Source organism: Oncorhynchus mykiss, chromosome 8, assembly GCF_057628025.1.
Source record: "Oncorhynchus mykiss isolate SJ-2025 chromosome 8, ASM5762802v1, whole genome shotgun sequence".
NCBI classification, from domain to species: domain Eukaryota; kingdom Metazoa; phylum Chordata; class Actinopteri; order Salmoniformes; family Salmonidae; genus Oncorhynchus; species Oncorhynchus mykiss.
Window position 1 is genome coordinate 83,479,125 of NC_143029.1, and position 15,118 is coordinate 83,494,242.

A 15,118-nucleotide genomic window follows, 5' to 3' on the forward strand; every position below is an offset into this window, starting at 1 on the left:
AGCAGTTATATTGCAGTGTCCTGCAGGTATACTGCACTCTGACAGCAGTTATATTGCAGTGTCCTGCAGGTATACTGCACTCTAACTGCAGTTATATTGCAGTGTCCTGCAGGTATACTGCACTCTAACTGCAGTTATATTGCAGTGTCCTGCAGGTATACTGCACTCTAACTGCAGTTATATTGCAGTGTCCTGCAGGTATACTGCACTCTAACTGCAGTTATATTGCAGTGTCCTGCAGGTATACTGCACTCTAACTGCAGTTATATTGCAGTGTCCTGCAGGTATACTGCACTCTGACAGCAGTTATATTGCAGTGTCCTGCAGGTATACTGCACTCTGACAGCAGTTATATTGCAGTCTCCTGCAGGTATACTGCACTCTAACTGCAGTTATATTGCAGTGTCCTGCAGGTATACTGCACTCTAACTGCAGTTATATTGCAGTGTCCTGCAGGTATACTGCACTCTAACTGCAGTTATATTGCAGTGTCCTGCAGGTATACTGCACTCTGACAGCAGTTATATTGCAGTGTCCTGCAGGTATACTGCACTCTGACAGCAGTTATATTGCAGTGTCCTGCAGGTATACTGCACTCTAACTGCAGTTATATTGCAGTGTCCTGCAGGTATACTGCACTCTAACTGCAGTTATATTGCAGTGTCCTGCAGGTATACTGCACTCTGACAGCAGTTATATTGCAGTGTCCTGCAGGTATACTGCACTCTGACAGCAATCTTTTTTTTAAGTGTTTATATTTCTTTCATTAGTCCAGAAATCTGGCCCGTATGATGCATGTGGCTTGCTAGTTAGCTAGCTAGGACACGGTGTCGCCCCTGCCTCCCGCCTGCTGTCTACTGGGAAGACTAGCTGGCTAAGCTAGCACACAGTGTCCTTACGCTGCCGCCTGCCGAACACCTGCCCTCACCGTCAGAACGGTGGGAAAACAGTGCCAGATAAGCAGGGGCGAAGGACACTGTCTACCGTTGTAGGGCTAGCTAGCTACCATTGTAGCCCCCGCCCCGTCTTGTGTGGGGTTTATCGGCAGCTGGCATCCAACATTATTGTGCATTAAAGCCACGTACTGGAGCGCCCCCGTCTCCTGCCTGTCCTAGCTTAAACATTGACCAATATAAGTATAAATAGGGGTTCCTGCAGATGCAGGAATGCCCACATGCAGGAATGCCCCTCCTTGTGCAACTGGGTCATGGACTTCCGGACGGGCCAACCCCAAGTGGTGAAGTAGGCAACAACACCTTTGCCCCGCTTATCCTCAACACAAGCAAACACAGGGGTACATTCTCAGCCCCCTCCTGTACTCCCTTTTCACCCATGACTGCTGTCCATGCACGTATCCAACTCAATCAGCAAGTTTGCTGATGACAACAGTGGTAGGCCTGATTACCAACAACAATGATACAGCCTACAGGGGGAGGTGAGATCACTTGTGGGGAGAGGTACCAGGAAAATAACCTCTCCCTCAACAAAAGGAAGGAGCTGATAGCAGATTATGGACTAAAGGAGAAAGTAGAGAAAACACGCCCCCATCCACATCGACAGGGCTGCAGTGGAGAGGTTCAAAAGATTAAAGTCCCTCGGCTTGCAAATCACTGACTACCTGAAATGATCCCTTCACACAGACAGCATGGTGAAGAAGGTGCAATGGTGCCTCTTCAACCTCAGCAGGCTGAAGAAACTAGGCTTTTCCCTAAGACCTGTATGAACTAGAACATTTGTGGGCAGAACTGAATAAGTGTGTGCGAGCAAGGAAGCCTACAAACCTGACTCAGTTACACCAGCTCTGTCAGGAGGAATAGGCCAAAATTCACTCAACTTATTGTGGGAAGCTTGTGGAAGGCGACACAAAATGTTTGACCCAAGTTAAACAATTTAAAGGCAATGCTACCAAATACTAATTGATACTAAGTGTATGTAAACTTCTGACCCACTGGGAATGTGATGAGAAATAAAAGCTGAAATAAATTATTCTCTCTACTATTATTCTGACATTTCACATTCTAAAAATAAAGTGGTGATCCTAGCTGACGTTAGACAGGGAATTTTGACTAGGATTAAATGTCAGGAACTGTGAAAAACATTTAAATGTATTTGGCTAAGGTGTATGTAAACTTCTGACCAACTGTATATACTGTATTCTATTCTACTGTATTTTAGTCTATTCCATTTCGACATTGCTCTTCCTAATATTTTTGTACTTTTACTTTTAGGTTTGGGTGTATTGTGTGTATTGTTGTGAATATTTTGATATTACTGCACTGTTGGAGCTAGAAACACAAGCATTTCGCTACACCCGCAATAACATCTGCTATGTGACCAATACAATTTGATTTGATTACTTTCTAAATGTAATCCGTTAGTTACTAGTTACCTGTCCAAAATTGTAATCAGTAACGTAACTTTTGGATTACCCAAACTCAGTAACGTAATGTGATTACATTGTTACTTTTAGACAACTTTCCCCTTAATAGACACAAACCTTCAACAAACATCCTTCATTAAGTTTGATAACCAGATTCATATATGTGTTTGATAAAGAAATATTACATTTACTATTCTTGTTTCTGTTACTTTCTGGATGTTTTTACAAGGAATGTTTCTGTTACTATATGGATGTTTTAGGGACTGTTTTTAAAATAAAATGTGTTTTCTGTGCCTCACTCCCATTTGTCTGTATTTTTCAGTCTGCGTAAGAACAACTTCTCTGATGAGAAAGTACAGGACTTGCTTGTTGCTCTCACTAAACACAAACCCAGAAACATTGACATTGGAGTGAAGTCCATCACCAGCAATACAGCTGACAAATTCATGTTCCTCATCAGTAAGGCACATGGAGTCTTGGAAAGCATAGAGTAAGTCTAAGATCTTTCATTCATTTAAATGATATATTATGTTGACTGGGAGTTACATTAAAATGGAAAAGACTGCATCTGAGCAGTCTGTCTTATGTCGTATGAAACAAAGTGTTATAATGCCCTATATGAAATGCTCATTGAGAAATCAAGAGGGGTTCCACCGTCATGTTTGGTGTGCAAGACAGATTAACGTGCATTCCAGGAAGCACAGGGGAATTAGAATGTACCCCTTGATGAGCACATATAGTGCACTATTTCCTATTGAGAGTTTCCTATAAGGCATTATAACACTGCTTCATAAGACATTATACAGCCTTGATCATAATGCTCTAGGAATGTGGTCATTCTTCGAAAGTCTATGTACACCAATGGAAAAATGTGCATATGAGTTTAAGTTTCACTTACTATGACTGTGATTGTCGCAACTAGCACGAATCTATTAGCTGTAAGTCGCTCTGGATAAGAGCTTCTGCTAAATGTCTCCAATCTAAATGAAGTGTAGTCATAGATGTCTGTGAGCAGTTATTTAGACGACACGAGGACGACACGAGGACGACACGAGGACGACACGAGGATGTGTCAAGAAAATACAATTGTGATTCACTGACTGTGTCAAAGAAACACACTAACATCAATTTGGATTTTGGGATTTGCAATTTTGTTTATTCACTAAAGTCTTTGAAAACGCAGATGACAATTCCTGTATATAAACTGTACACAAACGCAAGGCACTATTACATCCACATAAATCAGGTTTCCCCCCCCCCCCATGAAGAATTCCATGCCTGTAAAAATACAACCGTTGACATTTCTCAGGTACCTGTGAAGCTTAGACATCATTATGACAGCCCAGGTACCATACCGGAGAATTTGAATCTAAAAAGGTACATACTCGGCATGTGTTATCACCTTTTGAGACATCGTAGACAAGGGGGAGAAAAAAGTTCCTACTGACACAGAACTTTCAAGTTGAATACAGTTTTACATACATTGATGTACAGTGCATTCAGAAAGTATTCAGCCCCTTGACTTTTTCCACGTTTTGTTGTGTTACAGCCTGAATTTAAAATGGATTACATTTGGATTTTTTTTGGTCCCTGGCCTACACACACACACACACACACACACACACACACACACACACACACACACACACACAATACCCCATAATGTCAAAGTGAAATTATTTATTCAAAATGTTTACAAACAAATTTTTTAAAGCTGCAAAAGGTGCTTCTACAAAGTATTCTCAGGGGTGTATTTCTGTTTTTCATTTGAAATCACTGTCATTGTGAGGTATTGTGTGTTGATGGGTGAGAACAATATCTATTTTATAGATGTTGAATTCAGGCAACAAAAAATGTGGAATAAGTCAAGGGGTATGAATACTTTCTGAATCTGTGAAAGACTTCACAAACACCACCAAGCCAGAGACCACAGCGGTGTGTCCGACCGATGATGTCATTGATGATGTCATTGATGATGTCCATGGTATATAGTTCTGTCGGCCATCTTCATTTTCCTACGTGTAAAACCCTGATGAAGGCTACAGGCCGTTTTAAACAAGTTTATTTTAAACAATAAAGCAGCATTTTTAACAACTTCCACTGACCTCCCAGAGTTGCTGACTGTCCTCTTCAACTCACGTGGCAGGAGTGGTGACATAGCAAGTGCTTCTAGGAGACTTAGTACAGTGTCTACATACACAGTAGTACAGTATGAAACACACAGGGAGAGAGAGACAGAGACACAGGGAGAAAGAGCAGGTCCTGCTTGTACAGTTCCTGATAAGCCACTGAGAAAATGTGCTAAGCAGGATTTTCCTACATAGTTACATAATTAAAAGTTAAAAACATGATGCTACATGAGGCTAGCACACCTTAGCAGATCCCCCAACCCAGCCTCTGTCCTCTTCTCCCACTTATCGTATCTGAGAGTGTGTTCAGCAGAGGAGGCTGGTGAGGGGAGGACGCTCATAATAATGACTGGAACGGAGTGAATGAAATTGTATCAAACTCTCTTGTAAAAACCCATGCGTTTGATACGGTTCCATTGATTCCATTCCACCTAAACGATGATCACATCCTCCGATTTAAAGTGCTGCCAGCTAGGTGTTCAGTCACACCGCTGGGAAGGGCTGGATGGGTGACACCGCCTGGTGGCCTACATCGGTCTCTGTGTCCTCTTCTCTCCACAACCAACCTGATGAAACAGGTTGGTCTTAACAATAAAGAAGTATTTTATCAACTTCCACTGTCCTCCAAGAGTTGTTGAATTTCTTCTTCTCTCCACAACCATCGTCAGGTTAACTTACACTAAAACAGTCCTTTAGCCTTCTTTAAGTTGACTTGCTTCCACCCTGGTAATCCTTCGTACTCCTCTCTCTTCATGTCCAACGCCTTCTGCATGGGGAGAAGATCATCAATTAATACAATGAGAGACGGAGTGAGGTGGTACATTTTAACATTGCACTGTTTTGAGTTCAGACAATGTCAAATAGTGAACCGTCATGTTTTAAAATCAGTTTGTGGTCCCACAAAGAGTTCCAAGTTCAACGTGAAATACAGTTTACACAGAAGTAGTTCTTTTTGGGAGTCCATGCCAAAAAACAGAAGTGATCCACAGTGTCCCTCATCGCTGTGGAGAAAGAAAAGACAGGTGGAGGTGTGGAGAGAGAGACAGAGAGAGAGAGACAGAGAGAGAGAGACAGAGAGAGAGAGACAGAGAGAGAGAGACAGAGAGAGAGAGACAGAGAGAGAGAGAGAGACAAGCAGGACGGCCCAGAGAAAGAGAGGAGTGAGTCAGCTCAGTGAGGATGTTGTATCCTTGAGGAAGAACAGTCAGATCATTCATCATGGTCCTCAGCCCAAACAACTCACCTTATCTGAATCCCCTAGAACCCAGCCTGAAAGGTAAGAGGAGTTAGCTTGGGCTCCAGATCCTGGGTATTAGTCAGTTTATTACAGTGCTACTGGACGTCAATTGTCACGCCTATTCCTGCTTCCTCCCTCTGTCGCTCGACGTCACCGGTAACCACCGGCCCTGACAGCTATTAACACACACACACACACACACCTGTTCCCCATCATTAAGCACACCTGGTCGTCATTTCCTCCGTGATTACTCCCCCTTTTATTTATCCCTCAGATCACAGTCAGTCATTAGGTAGTATTGTTCTCTCATGTTCGTTCATCTGCATTGTTTCTTTATTAAACTCACCTTCTGCACATCAATAGCACCTGTTTCCTGACTCCCAGCGTATATGTTACATCAATAGCACCTGCTTCCTGACTCCCAGCGTATATGTTACATCAATAACACCTGCTTCCTGACTCCCAGCGTATATGTTACATCAATAGCACCTGCTTCCTGACTCCCAGCGTATATGTTACATCAATAGTACCTGCTTCCTGACTCCCAGCGTATATGTTACATCAATAGTACCTGCTTCCTGACTCCCAGCGTATATGTTACATCAATAGCACCTGCTTCCTGACTCCCAGCGTATATGTTACATCAATAGTACCTGCTTCCTGACTCCCAGCGTATATGTTACATCAATAGCACCTGCTTCCTGACTCCCAGCGTATATGTTACATCAATAGTACCTGCTTCCTGACTCCCAGCGTATATGTTACATCAATAGCACCTGCTTCCTGACTCCCAGCGTATATGTTACATCAATAGCACCTGCTTCCTGACTCCCAGCGTATATGTTACATCAATAGTACCTGCTTCCTGACTCCCAGCGTATATGTTACATCAATAGCACCTGCTTCCTGACTCCCAGCGTATATGTTACATCAATAGCACCTGCTTCCTGACTCCCAGCGTATATGTTACATCAATAGTACCTGCTTCCTGACTCCCAGCGTATATGTTACATCAATAGTACCTGCTTCCTGACTCCCAGCGTATATGTTACATCAATAGTACCTGCTTCCTGACTCCCAGCGTATATGTTACATCAATAGCACCTGCTTCCCGACTCCCAGCGTATATGTTACATCAATAGCACCTGCTTCCTGACTCCCAGCGTATATGTTACATCAATAGCACCTGCTTCCTGACTCCCAGCGTATATGTTACATCAATAGCACCTGCTTCCTGACTCCCAGCGTATATGTTACATCAATAGCACCTGCTTCCCGACTCCCAGCGTATATGTTACATCAATAGCACCTGCTTCCCGACTCCCGGCGTATATGTTACATCAATAGCACCTGCTTCCCGACTCCCGGCGTATATGTTACATCAATAGCACCTGCTTCCTGACTCCCGGCGTATATGTTACATCAATAGCACCTGCTTCCTGACTCCCGGCGTATATGTTACATCAATAGCACCTGCTTCCTGACTCCCAGCGTATATGTTACATCAATAGCACCTGCTTCCTGACTCCCAGCGTATATGTTACATCAATAGTACCTGCTTCCTGACTCCCAGCGTATATGTTACATCAATAGCACCTGCTTCCTGACTCCCAGCGTATATGTTACATCAATAGCACCTGCTTCCTGACTCCCAGCGTATATGTTACATCAATAGCACCTGCTTCCTGACTCCCAGCGTATATGTTACATCAATAGCACCTGCTTCCTGACTCCCAGCGTATATGTTACATCAATAGCACCTGCTTCCTGACTCCCAGCGTATATGTTACATCAATAGCACCTGCTTCCTGACTCCCAGCGTATATGTTACATCAATAGCACCTGCTTCCTGACTCCCAGCGTATATGTTACATCAATAGTACCTGCTTCCTGACTCCCAGCGTATATGTTACATCAATAGCACCTGCTTCCTGACTCCCAGCGTATATGTTACATCAATAGCACCTGCTTCCTGACTCCCAGCGTATATGTTACATCAATAGCACCTGCTTCCTGACTCCCAGCGTATATGTTACATCAATAGCACCTGCTTCCTGACTCCCAGCGTATATGTTACATCAATAGCACCTGCTTCCTGACTCCCAGCGTATATGTTACATCAATAGCACCTGCTTCCTGACTCCCAGCGTATATGTTACATCAATAGCACCTGCTTCCTGACTCCCAGCGTATATGTTACATCAATAGCACCTGCTTCCTGACTCCCAGCGTATATGTTACATCAATAGCACCTGCTTCCTGACTCCCAGCGTATATGTTACATCAATAGCACCTGCTTCCTGACTCCCAGCGTATATGTTACATCAATAGCACCTGCTTCCTGACTCCCAGCGTATATGTTACATCAATAGCACCTGCTTCCTGACTCCCAGCGTATATGTTACATCAATAGCACCTGCTTCCTGACTCCCAGCGTATATGTTACATCAATAGTACCTGCTTCCTGACTCCCAGCGTATATGTTACATCAATAGCACCTGCTTCCTGACTCCCAGCGTATATGTTACATCAATAGCACCTGCTTCCTGACTCCCAGTGTATATGTTACATCAATAGCACCTGCTTCCTGACTCCCAGCGTATATGTTACATCAATAGCACCTGCTTCCTGACTCCCAGCGTATATGTTACATCAATAGCACCTGCTTCCTGACTCCCAGCGTATATGTTACATCAATAGCACCTGCTTCCTGACTCCCAGCGTATATGTTACATCAATAGCACCTGCTTCCTGACTCCCAGCGTATATGTTACATCAATAGCACCTGCTTCCCGACTCCCAGCGTATATGTTACATCAATAGCACCTGTTTCCTGACTCCCAGCGTATATGTTACATCAATAGCACCTGCTTCCTGACTCCCAGCGTATATGTTACATCAATAGCACCTGCTTCCTGACTCCCAGCGTATATGTTACATCAATAGCACCTGCTTCCTGACTCCCAGCGTATATGTTACATCAATAGCACCTGCTTCCTGACTCCCAGCGTATATGTTACATCAATAGCACCTGCTTCCTGACTCCCAGCGTATATGTTACATCAATAGCACCTGCTTCCTGACTCCCAGCGTATATATGTTACATCAATAGCCAGGGAGCATAAAGTAATGATGGTAGAGAGAATCACATCAATGACATTAGGGCATGTAGGTATCAACCATCTCAGAGTAGGAGTGCTGATCCAGGATCATGTCTTCCCTGTCGTTATTCATTGTGATCTAAAATGTCAAACTGATCCTAGATCAGCATTCTGAGATGCATTATGCATAGAGCCCCAGGTCTCGCTCTTATTGGCCAACTGATCCTAAAGCAGCACTGAGATGCATGATAACATACAGCCCTTGGTCTCTCTCTTATTGGCCAACTGATCCTAGAGCAGCACTGAGATGCATGATACATACAGCCCCTCGGTCTCTCTCTTATTGGCCAACTGATCCTAGATCAGCGCTCTGAGATGCATTATGCATACAGCCCCTTGTCTCTCTCTCATTGGCCAAGCATCTCTCTGGCCTTCTATCCTAATTGGTCAGACTGTGTGGGGAGTGGAGCAGACGCCCAGGGAGAGAAAACTAATTTCTTGAGTACACAGAGAGAGCGCTGACGTTGGACCCCACTCTGTCCTCCCTCAGTGTGTGCTCTGTGTGTTTGTGTTGAATTCTGTAAATAGAGATAAACACATGGAGGGAGATGGCCTCTCTTGTTGAATGGTGGGAGAGAGAGAGAAGAGAAGTGCTTTTAAGAAATGTAGATTCTCCATTGAAAGTGCTTTTACTCCAGGACCAGGCCTAACATTGGTCTGGGAAACCAGCTCATTAAACCTGAAATCAAGGTATCCTATTCTCACAGGGTGTGTTAGAACTGAATGATCATTGATCAGGGGGTGTGGTCTCACCTCAAAGTCCTGGTCTGATAGGTAGAGCTCCAGGCGGAGGGGGTCGACACCCTCAGGAAGTGGGCGTGCCAACAGCTCAGCCAGGGGATAGGTGTTCTGGCACAGCCTGGCCAGCACATCTTCCACCAGGATGATCTGGTTACACACCTCCACCTCCTGATACACACACACACACACACACACACACACGACAATCAACTCAAATAGTCCCAAAAAGGAGGATAAGAGTACTGTATATTTCAACCGGCCATGTGGGTGTTTGGATGTGTGTGTGTGTGTGTGTGTGTGTGTGTGTGTGTGTGTGTGTGTGTGTGTGTGTGTGTGTGTGTGTGAGAGAGAGAGAGCAGTACTGTTAATGTGTGTGTAGCTGTGTGGGTTGGTAAATCAAATCACATTTTAATTGGTCACATACACATTCAGTGCATTAGGAAAGTATTCAGACCCCTTGACTTTTTCCACATTTTGTTATGTTACAGCATTAATCTAAAAATAACTAAATTAAACATTTTCCTAAGCAATCTACACACAATATCCCATACTGACAAAACAGGTTTTTAGAAATGTTTGCAAATGTATAAAACATTTTAAAAAACAGAAATACCTTACTTACATAAGTATTCAAACCCTTTACTATGAGACTCGAAATTGAGCTCAGGTGCATCCTGTTTCCATTGATCATCCTTGAGAAGTTTCTACAACTTAATTGGAGTCCACCTGTGGTAAATTCAATTGATTGGACATTGGAAAGGCACACACACACACACACACACCTGTCTATATAAGGTCCCACAGTTGACCGTGCATGTCAGAGCAAAAACCAAGCCATGAGGTCGAAGGACTTACGTATGTAGAGCTCCGAGACAGGATTGTTTCAAGGCACAGATCTGGGGAAGGGTACCAAAAACATGTCTACAGCATTGAAAGTCCAAGATCTCAGTGGCCTCCATCATTCTTAAACGGAAGAAGTTTGGAACCACCAAGACTCTTCCTAGAGCTGGCCGCCTGGCCAAACTGAGCAATCGGGGGAGAAGGGTCTTGGTCAGGAAGGTGACCAAGAACTCGATGGTCACTCTGACAGCGCACCCAGAGCTCCTCTGTGGAGATGGGAGAACCTTCCAGATGGACAGCCATCTCTGCAGCATTCCACCAATCAGACCTTTATGGTAGAGTGACCAGATGGAAGCCACTCTTCAGTAAAAGGCACATGACAGCCCGCTTGGAGTTGGCCAAAAAGGCACCAGAAGAAACAAGATTCTCTGGTCTGATGAAACCAAGATTGAACTGAATGTCAAGCACCACCATCAATATGGTGAAGCATGGTGGCGGCAGCATCATGCTGTGGATACGCTTTTCAGCGGCAGGGACTGGGAGACTAGTCAGGATCGAGGAAAAGATGAACGGAGCAAACTACAGAGAGATCCTTGATGATAACCTGCTCCAGATCACTCAGGACCTCAGACCGGGGCGAAGGTTCACCTTCCAACAGGACAACGACTAAGCACACAGCAAAGACAACGCAGGAGTATCTTCGGGACAAGTCTCTGAATGTCCTTGAGTGGCCCGGCCAGAGCCCGGACTTGAACTCGATCAAGCATCTCTGGAAAGACTTGAAAATAGCTGTGCAGCGATGCTCCCTATCCAACCTGACAGAGCTTGAGAGGATCTGCAGAGAAGAATGAGAGAAACTCCCCAAATACAGGTGTGCCAACCTTCTATACCTGCATTTCTGTACAGCACTTTGAGATATCAGCTGATCTAAGAAGGGCTATATAAATACATTTGATTTGTAGCGTCATACCCAAGAAGACTCAATGCTGTAATTGCTGCCAAAAGTAAAAACCTGCTTTTGTCATTATGGGGTATTATGTGTAGATTGATGGGGAAAAAAACAATTTAATCTATTTTAGAATAAGGCTGTAAAGTCAGAAAATGTAGAAAAAGTCAAGGGATCTGAATACTTTCCAAATGCACTGTAGCTGTGTGGGCTGGTGCCGCGGTGTGGGCTGGTGCCGCGGTGTGGGCTGGTGCCGCGGTGTGGGCTGCGGTGTGGGCTGGTGCCGCGGTGTGGGCTGGTGCCGCGGTGTGGGCTGGTGCCGCGGTGTGGGATCTTTCAGCCGACATTTAATCAATGCAGGCAAACTTTTAGCAAGCTCTTCATACTATATCAGTTGTCCCTGCCTGGTGCCAGGCCCAACAGATGCAGCTTCAAGCTCAGCAGCCCGGTCTCCCCATCCCCCCCATCCCCCTGACCCGTCTCCCCATCCCCATACCCCTGAAGCAGCCCCGTCTCCCCATCCCCCCCATCCCCATGAAGCGGCCCCGTCTCCCCATCCCCCCCATCCCCCTGAAGCGGCCCCGTCTCCCCATCCCCCTGAAGCGGCCCCGTCTCCCCATCCCCCTGAAGCGGCCCCGTCTCCCCATCCCCCTGAAGCGGCCCCGTCTCCCCATCCCCCTGAAGCGGCCCCGTCTCCCCATCCCCCTGAAGCGGCCCCGTCTCCCCATCCCCCTGAAGCGGCCCCGTCTCCCCATCCCCCTGAAGCGGCCCCGTCTCCCCATCCCCCTGAAGCGGCCCCGTCTCCCCATCCCCCTGAAGCGGCCCCGTCTCCCCATCCCCCTGAAGCGGCCCCGTCTCCCCATCCCCCTGAAGCGGCCCCGTCTCCCCATCCCCCTGAAGCGGCCCCGTCTCCCCATCCCCCTGAACCGGCCCCGTCTCCCCATCCCCCTGAACCGGCCCCGTCTCCCCATACCCATGAACCGGCCCCGTCTCCCCATACCCATGAACCAGCCCCGTCTCCCCATACCCATACCCCTGAACCAGCCCTGTCTCCCCATACCCATACCCCTGAACCAGCCCTGTCTCCCCATACCCCTGAACCAGCCCTGTCTCCCCATTCCCCTGAACCAGCCCTGTCTCCCCATACCCCTGAACCAGCCCTGTCTCCCCATACCCCTGAACCAGCCCTGTCTCCCCATACCCCTGAACCAGCCCTGTCTCCCCATACCCCTGAACCAGCCCTGTCTCCCCATACCCATACCCCTGAAACAGCCCTACTACCTCTCTGAAGGAGGTGAGCAGCATTGTGTTGAATGACATGTCAGTTGGCATAATTGCAGGTACTGCAATGCATTGACGACAGGTATGTGATTCTCCAGTCAGGAAAAATCTCACTTGACACAGACGGCAGCCAATATCAGAGCCTTAAAGGAAGAGATGCAGGCTCTTAGAGATGGATGGGAGTCTCTCCTGTCTGAGGCAACACTGATTGCTACGCAAATGGAAGTTGCACCTCAATTTAGCAAGGAACACAGCAGCCAGAGAAAGAGACTCCATGATGAGACCTCTCAAGAGGAGACAGCTCAGGACAGTGCAGCAACGGTGTTTCAGAACACAGTGTTTTTACTGCTATGGATGACATCATAAGTGACTTGGACACCAGGTTCCAGAACAGTGTTTTTACTGCTATGGATGACATCATAAGTGACCTGGACACTAGGTTCCAGAACACAGTGTTTTTACTGCTATGGATGACATCATAAGTGACTTGGACACCAGGTTCCAGAACAGTGTTTTTACTGCTATGGATGACATCATAAGTGACCTGGACACCAGGTTCCAGAACACAGTGTTTTTACTGCTATGGATGACATCATAAGTGACCTGGACACTAGGTTCCAGAACACAGTGTTTTTACTGCTATGGATGACATCATAAGTGACTTGGACACCAGGTTCCAGAACATAGTGTTTTTAATTGCTATGGACGACATCATAAGTGACCTGGACATTAGGTTCCAGAACATAGTGTTTTTAATTGCTATGGACGACATCATAAGTGACCTGGACATTAGGTTCCAGAACACAGTGTTTTTACTGCTATGGATGACATCATAAGTGACTTGGACACCAGGTTCCAGAACATAGTGTTTTTAATTGCTATGGACGACATCATAAGTGACCTGGACATTAGGTTCCAGAACAGTGTTTTTACTGCTATGGACGACATCATAAGTGACCTGGACACTAGGTTCCAGAACACAGTGTTTTTACTGCTATGGATGACATCATAAGTGACCTGGACACTAGGTTCCAGAACACAGTGTTTTTACTGCTATGGATGACATCATAAGTGACCTGGACACTAGGTTCCAGAACACAGTGTTTTTACTGCTATGGATGACATCATAGGTGACCTGGACACTAGGTTCCAGAACACAGTGTTTTTACTGCTATGGATGACATCATGTGACTTGGACACTAGGTTCCAGAACACTGCAAAAGTTGTAGAATAGTTTTCTGCTGTTCTGAAAGTTGGGCAGATTAGTGAGGATAAAGTCCCTTTTGGGTGCCAACCACTGATCATGAAGTATTCCAGAGATCTTACACCTGAGTTTCATCATGAAGTAAGACACCTGAACACTGTATATCCTGCTCCCCTCCTAACTTGTCCCCTCTTGGTCTCCTGACACCTGAACACTGTATATACTGACACTGTCCCCCCTAACTTGTCCCCTCAGTCTCCTGAACACGGTATATACTGCCACTTTCCCCCTTAACTTGTCTCCTCAGTCTCCTGGACACTGTATATACTGCCACTGTCCCCCCTAACTTGTCTCCTGAATGCAATTTGTACAATGCAGCTGCAAAGCATTTTGGGAGCAGTGTCCATTGCTTTACATATATTTTCCACACTGCCTGTGACGGTTGCTGATGGCGAAGAGAGCTTTCAGTAAACTAAAAAACGGATTTAAAAAAAAAAATTTGGAGGTCCACTATGTCCCAGGACAGGCTGTGCAGTCTTGCCATGCTGTACATTGAAAGTCAGTTAGCTAGAAAGCTGGACTTGATCGGTGACTTTGCTAGCAAGAAGGCTCAGCGCTGGGCTCTTGGTGAGCAAGGACCAGCGATAACTGTTTAATGGCTATGGATATTGGATCACTACACACATGATGCCCACAGGCTGAGAACAATATATATCTCAAAGTAATGGCTGGATTGACCATAACATTTGTTGAGCACAATCAAGACCCCAAGTGGAAGAAACCTATTGATTTGGTGACCTCTTGACCTTTACTCTAGCGCCACCATCAGGCCTTTCCATTCCCATTTCTACAGCTGCTTATTGTCTAGTTGGTGTGTATAACTAGTTCAAAAATCTGCTGTATTATTCTGTTAGTTATCTTATTCTATAGATGATCATAATAATTTAATTTAACAGGTTAATGTATACTTAAGTTATATTTATTTTAAGTTAATGATTAATGTTAAAAGAGAATTTTCCATTCAAGAATGTACCATTTAAAATGACATTTAGACTCCGTAAAAGATGGCCTATAGCACATTTCTTATAGAGGGTATCAGTCTTGCATCGAATAGTGAATTCCACTGTATGCAGAATGATGCATGCATGTCTGCACAGTGTTCTGTTTTCACAGCTCACTGTCAGTAAATATCAGACAGT

At 45.4% G+C, this 15,118-nt stretch overlaps 1 protein-coding gene across 1 annotated transcript in view; it reads right to left on the reverse strand.

Moving 5' to 3' along the window:
- Positions 1-3,508: 3,508 nt before the first annotated feature.
- Positions 3,509-15,118, reverse strand: part of LOC110531012 (supervillin) — an 80,137-nt gene continuing 68,527 nt past the window's right edge. The window contains exons 40-41 of the mRNA XM_090183066.1: positions 9,661-9,816; positions 3,509-5,275 (exon numbers count right to left, since the gene is read on the reverse strand). Coding sequence (XP_090039192.1) covers positions 5,189-5,275; positions 9,661-9,816 — 243 coding nt within the window. The 3' untranslated portion in view covers positions 3,509-5,188. The remainder of the gene's footprint in view (positions 5,276-9,660; positions 9,817-15,118) is intronic.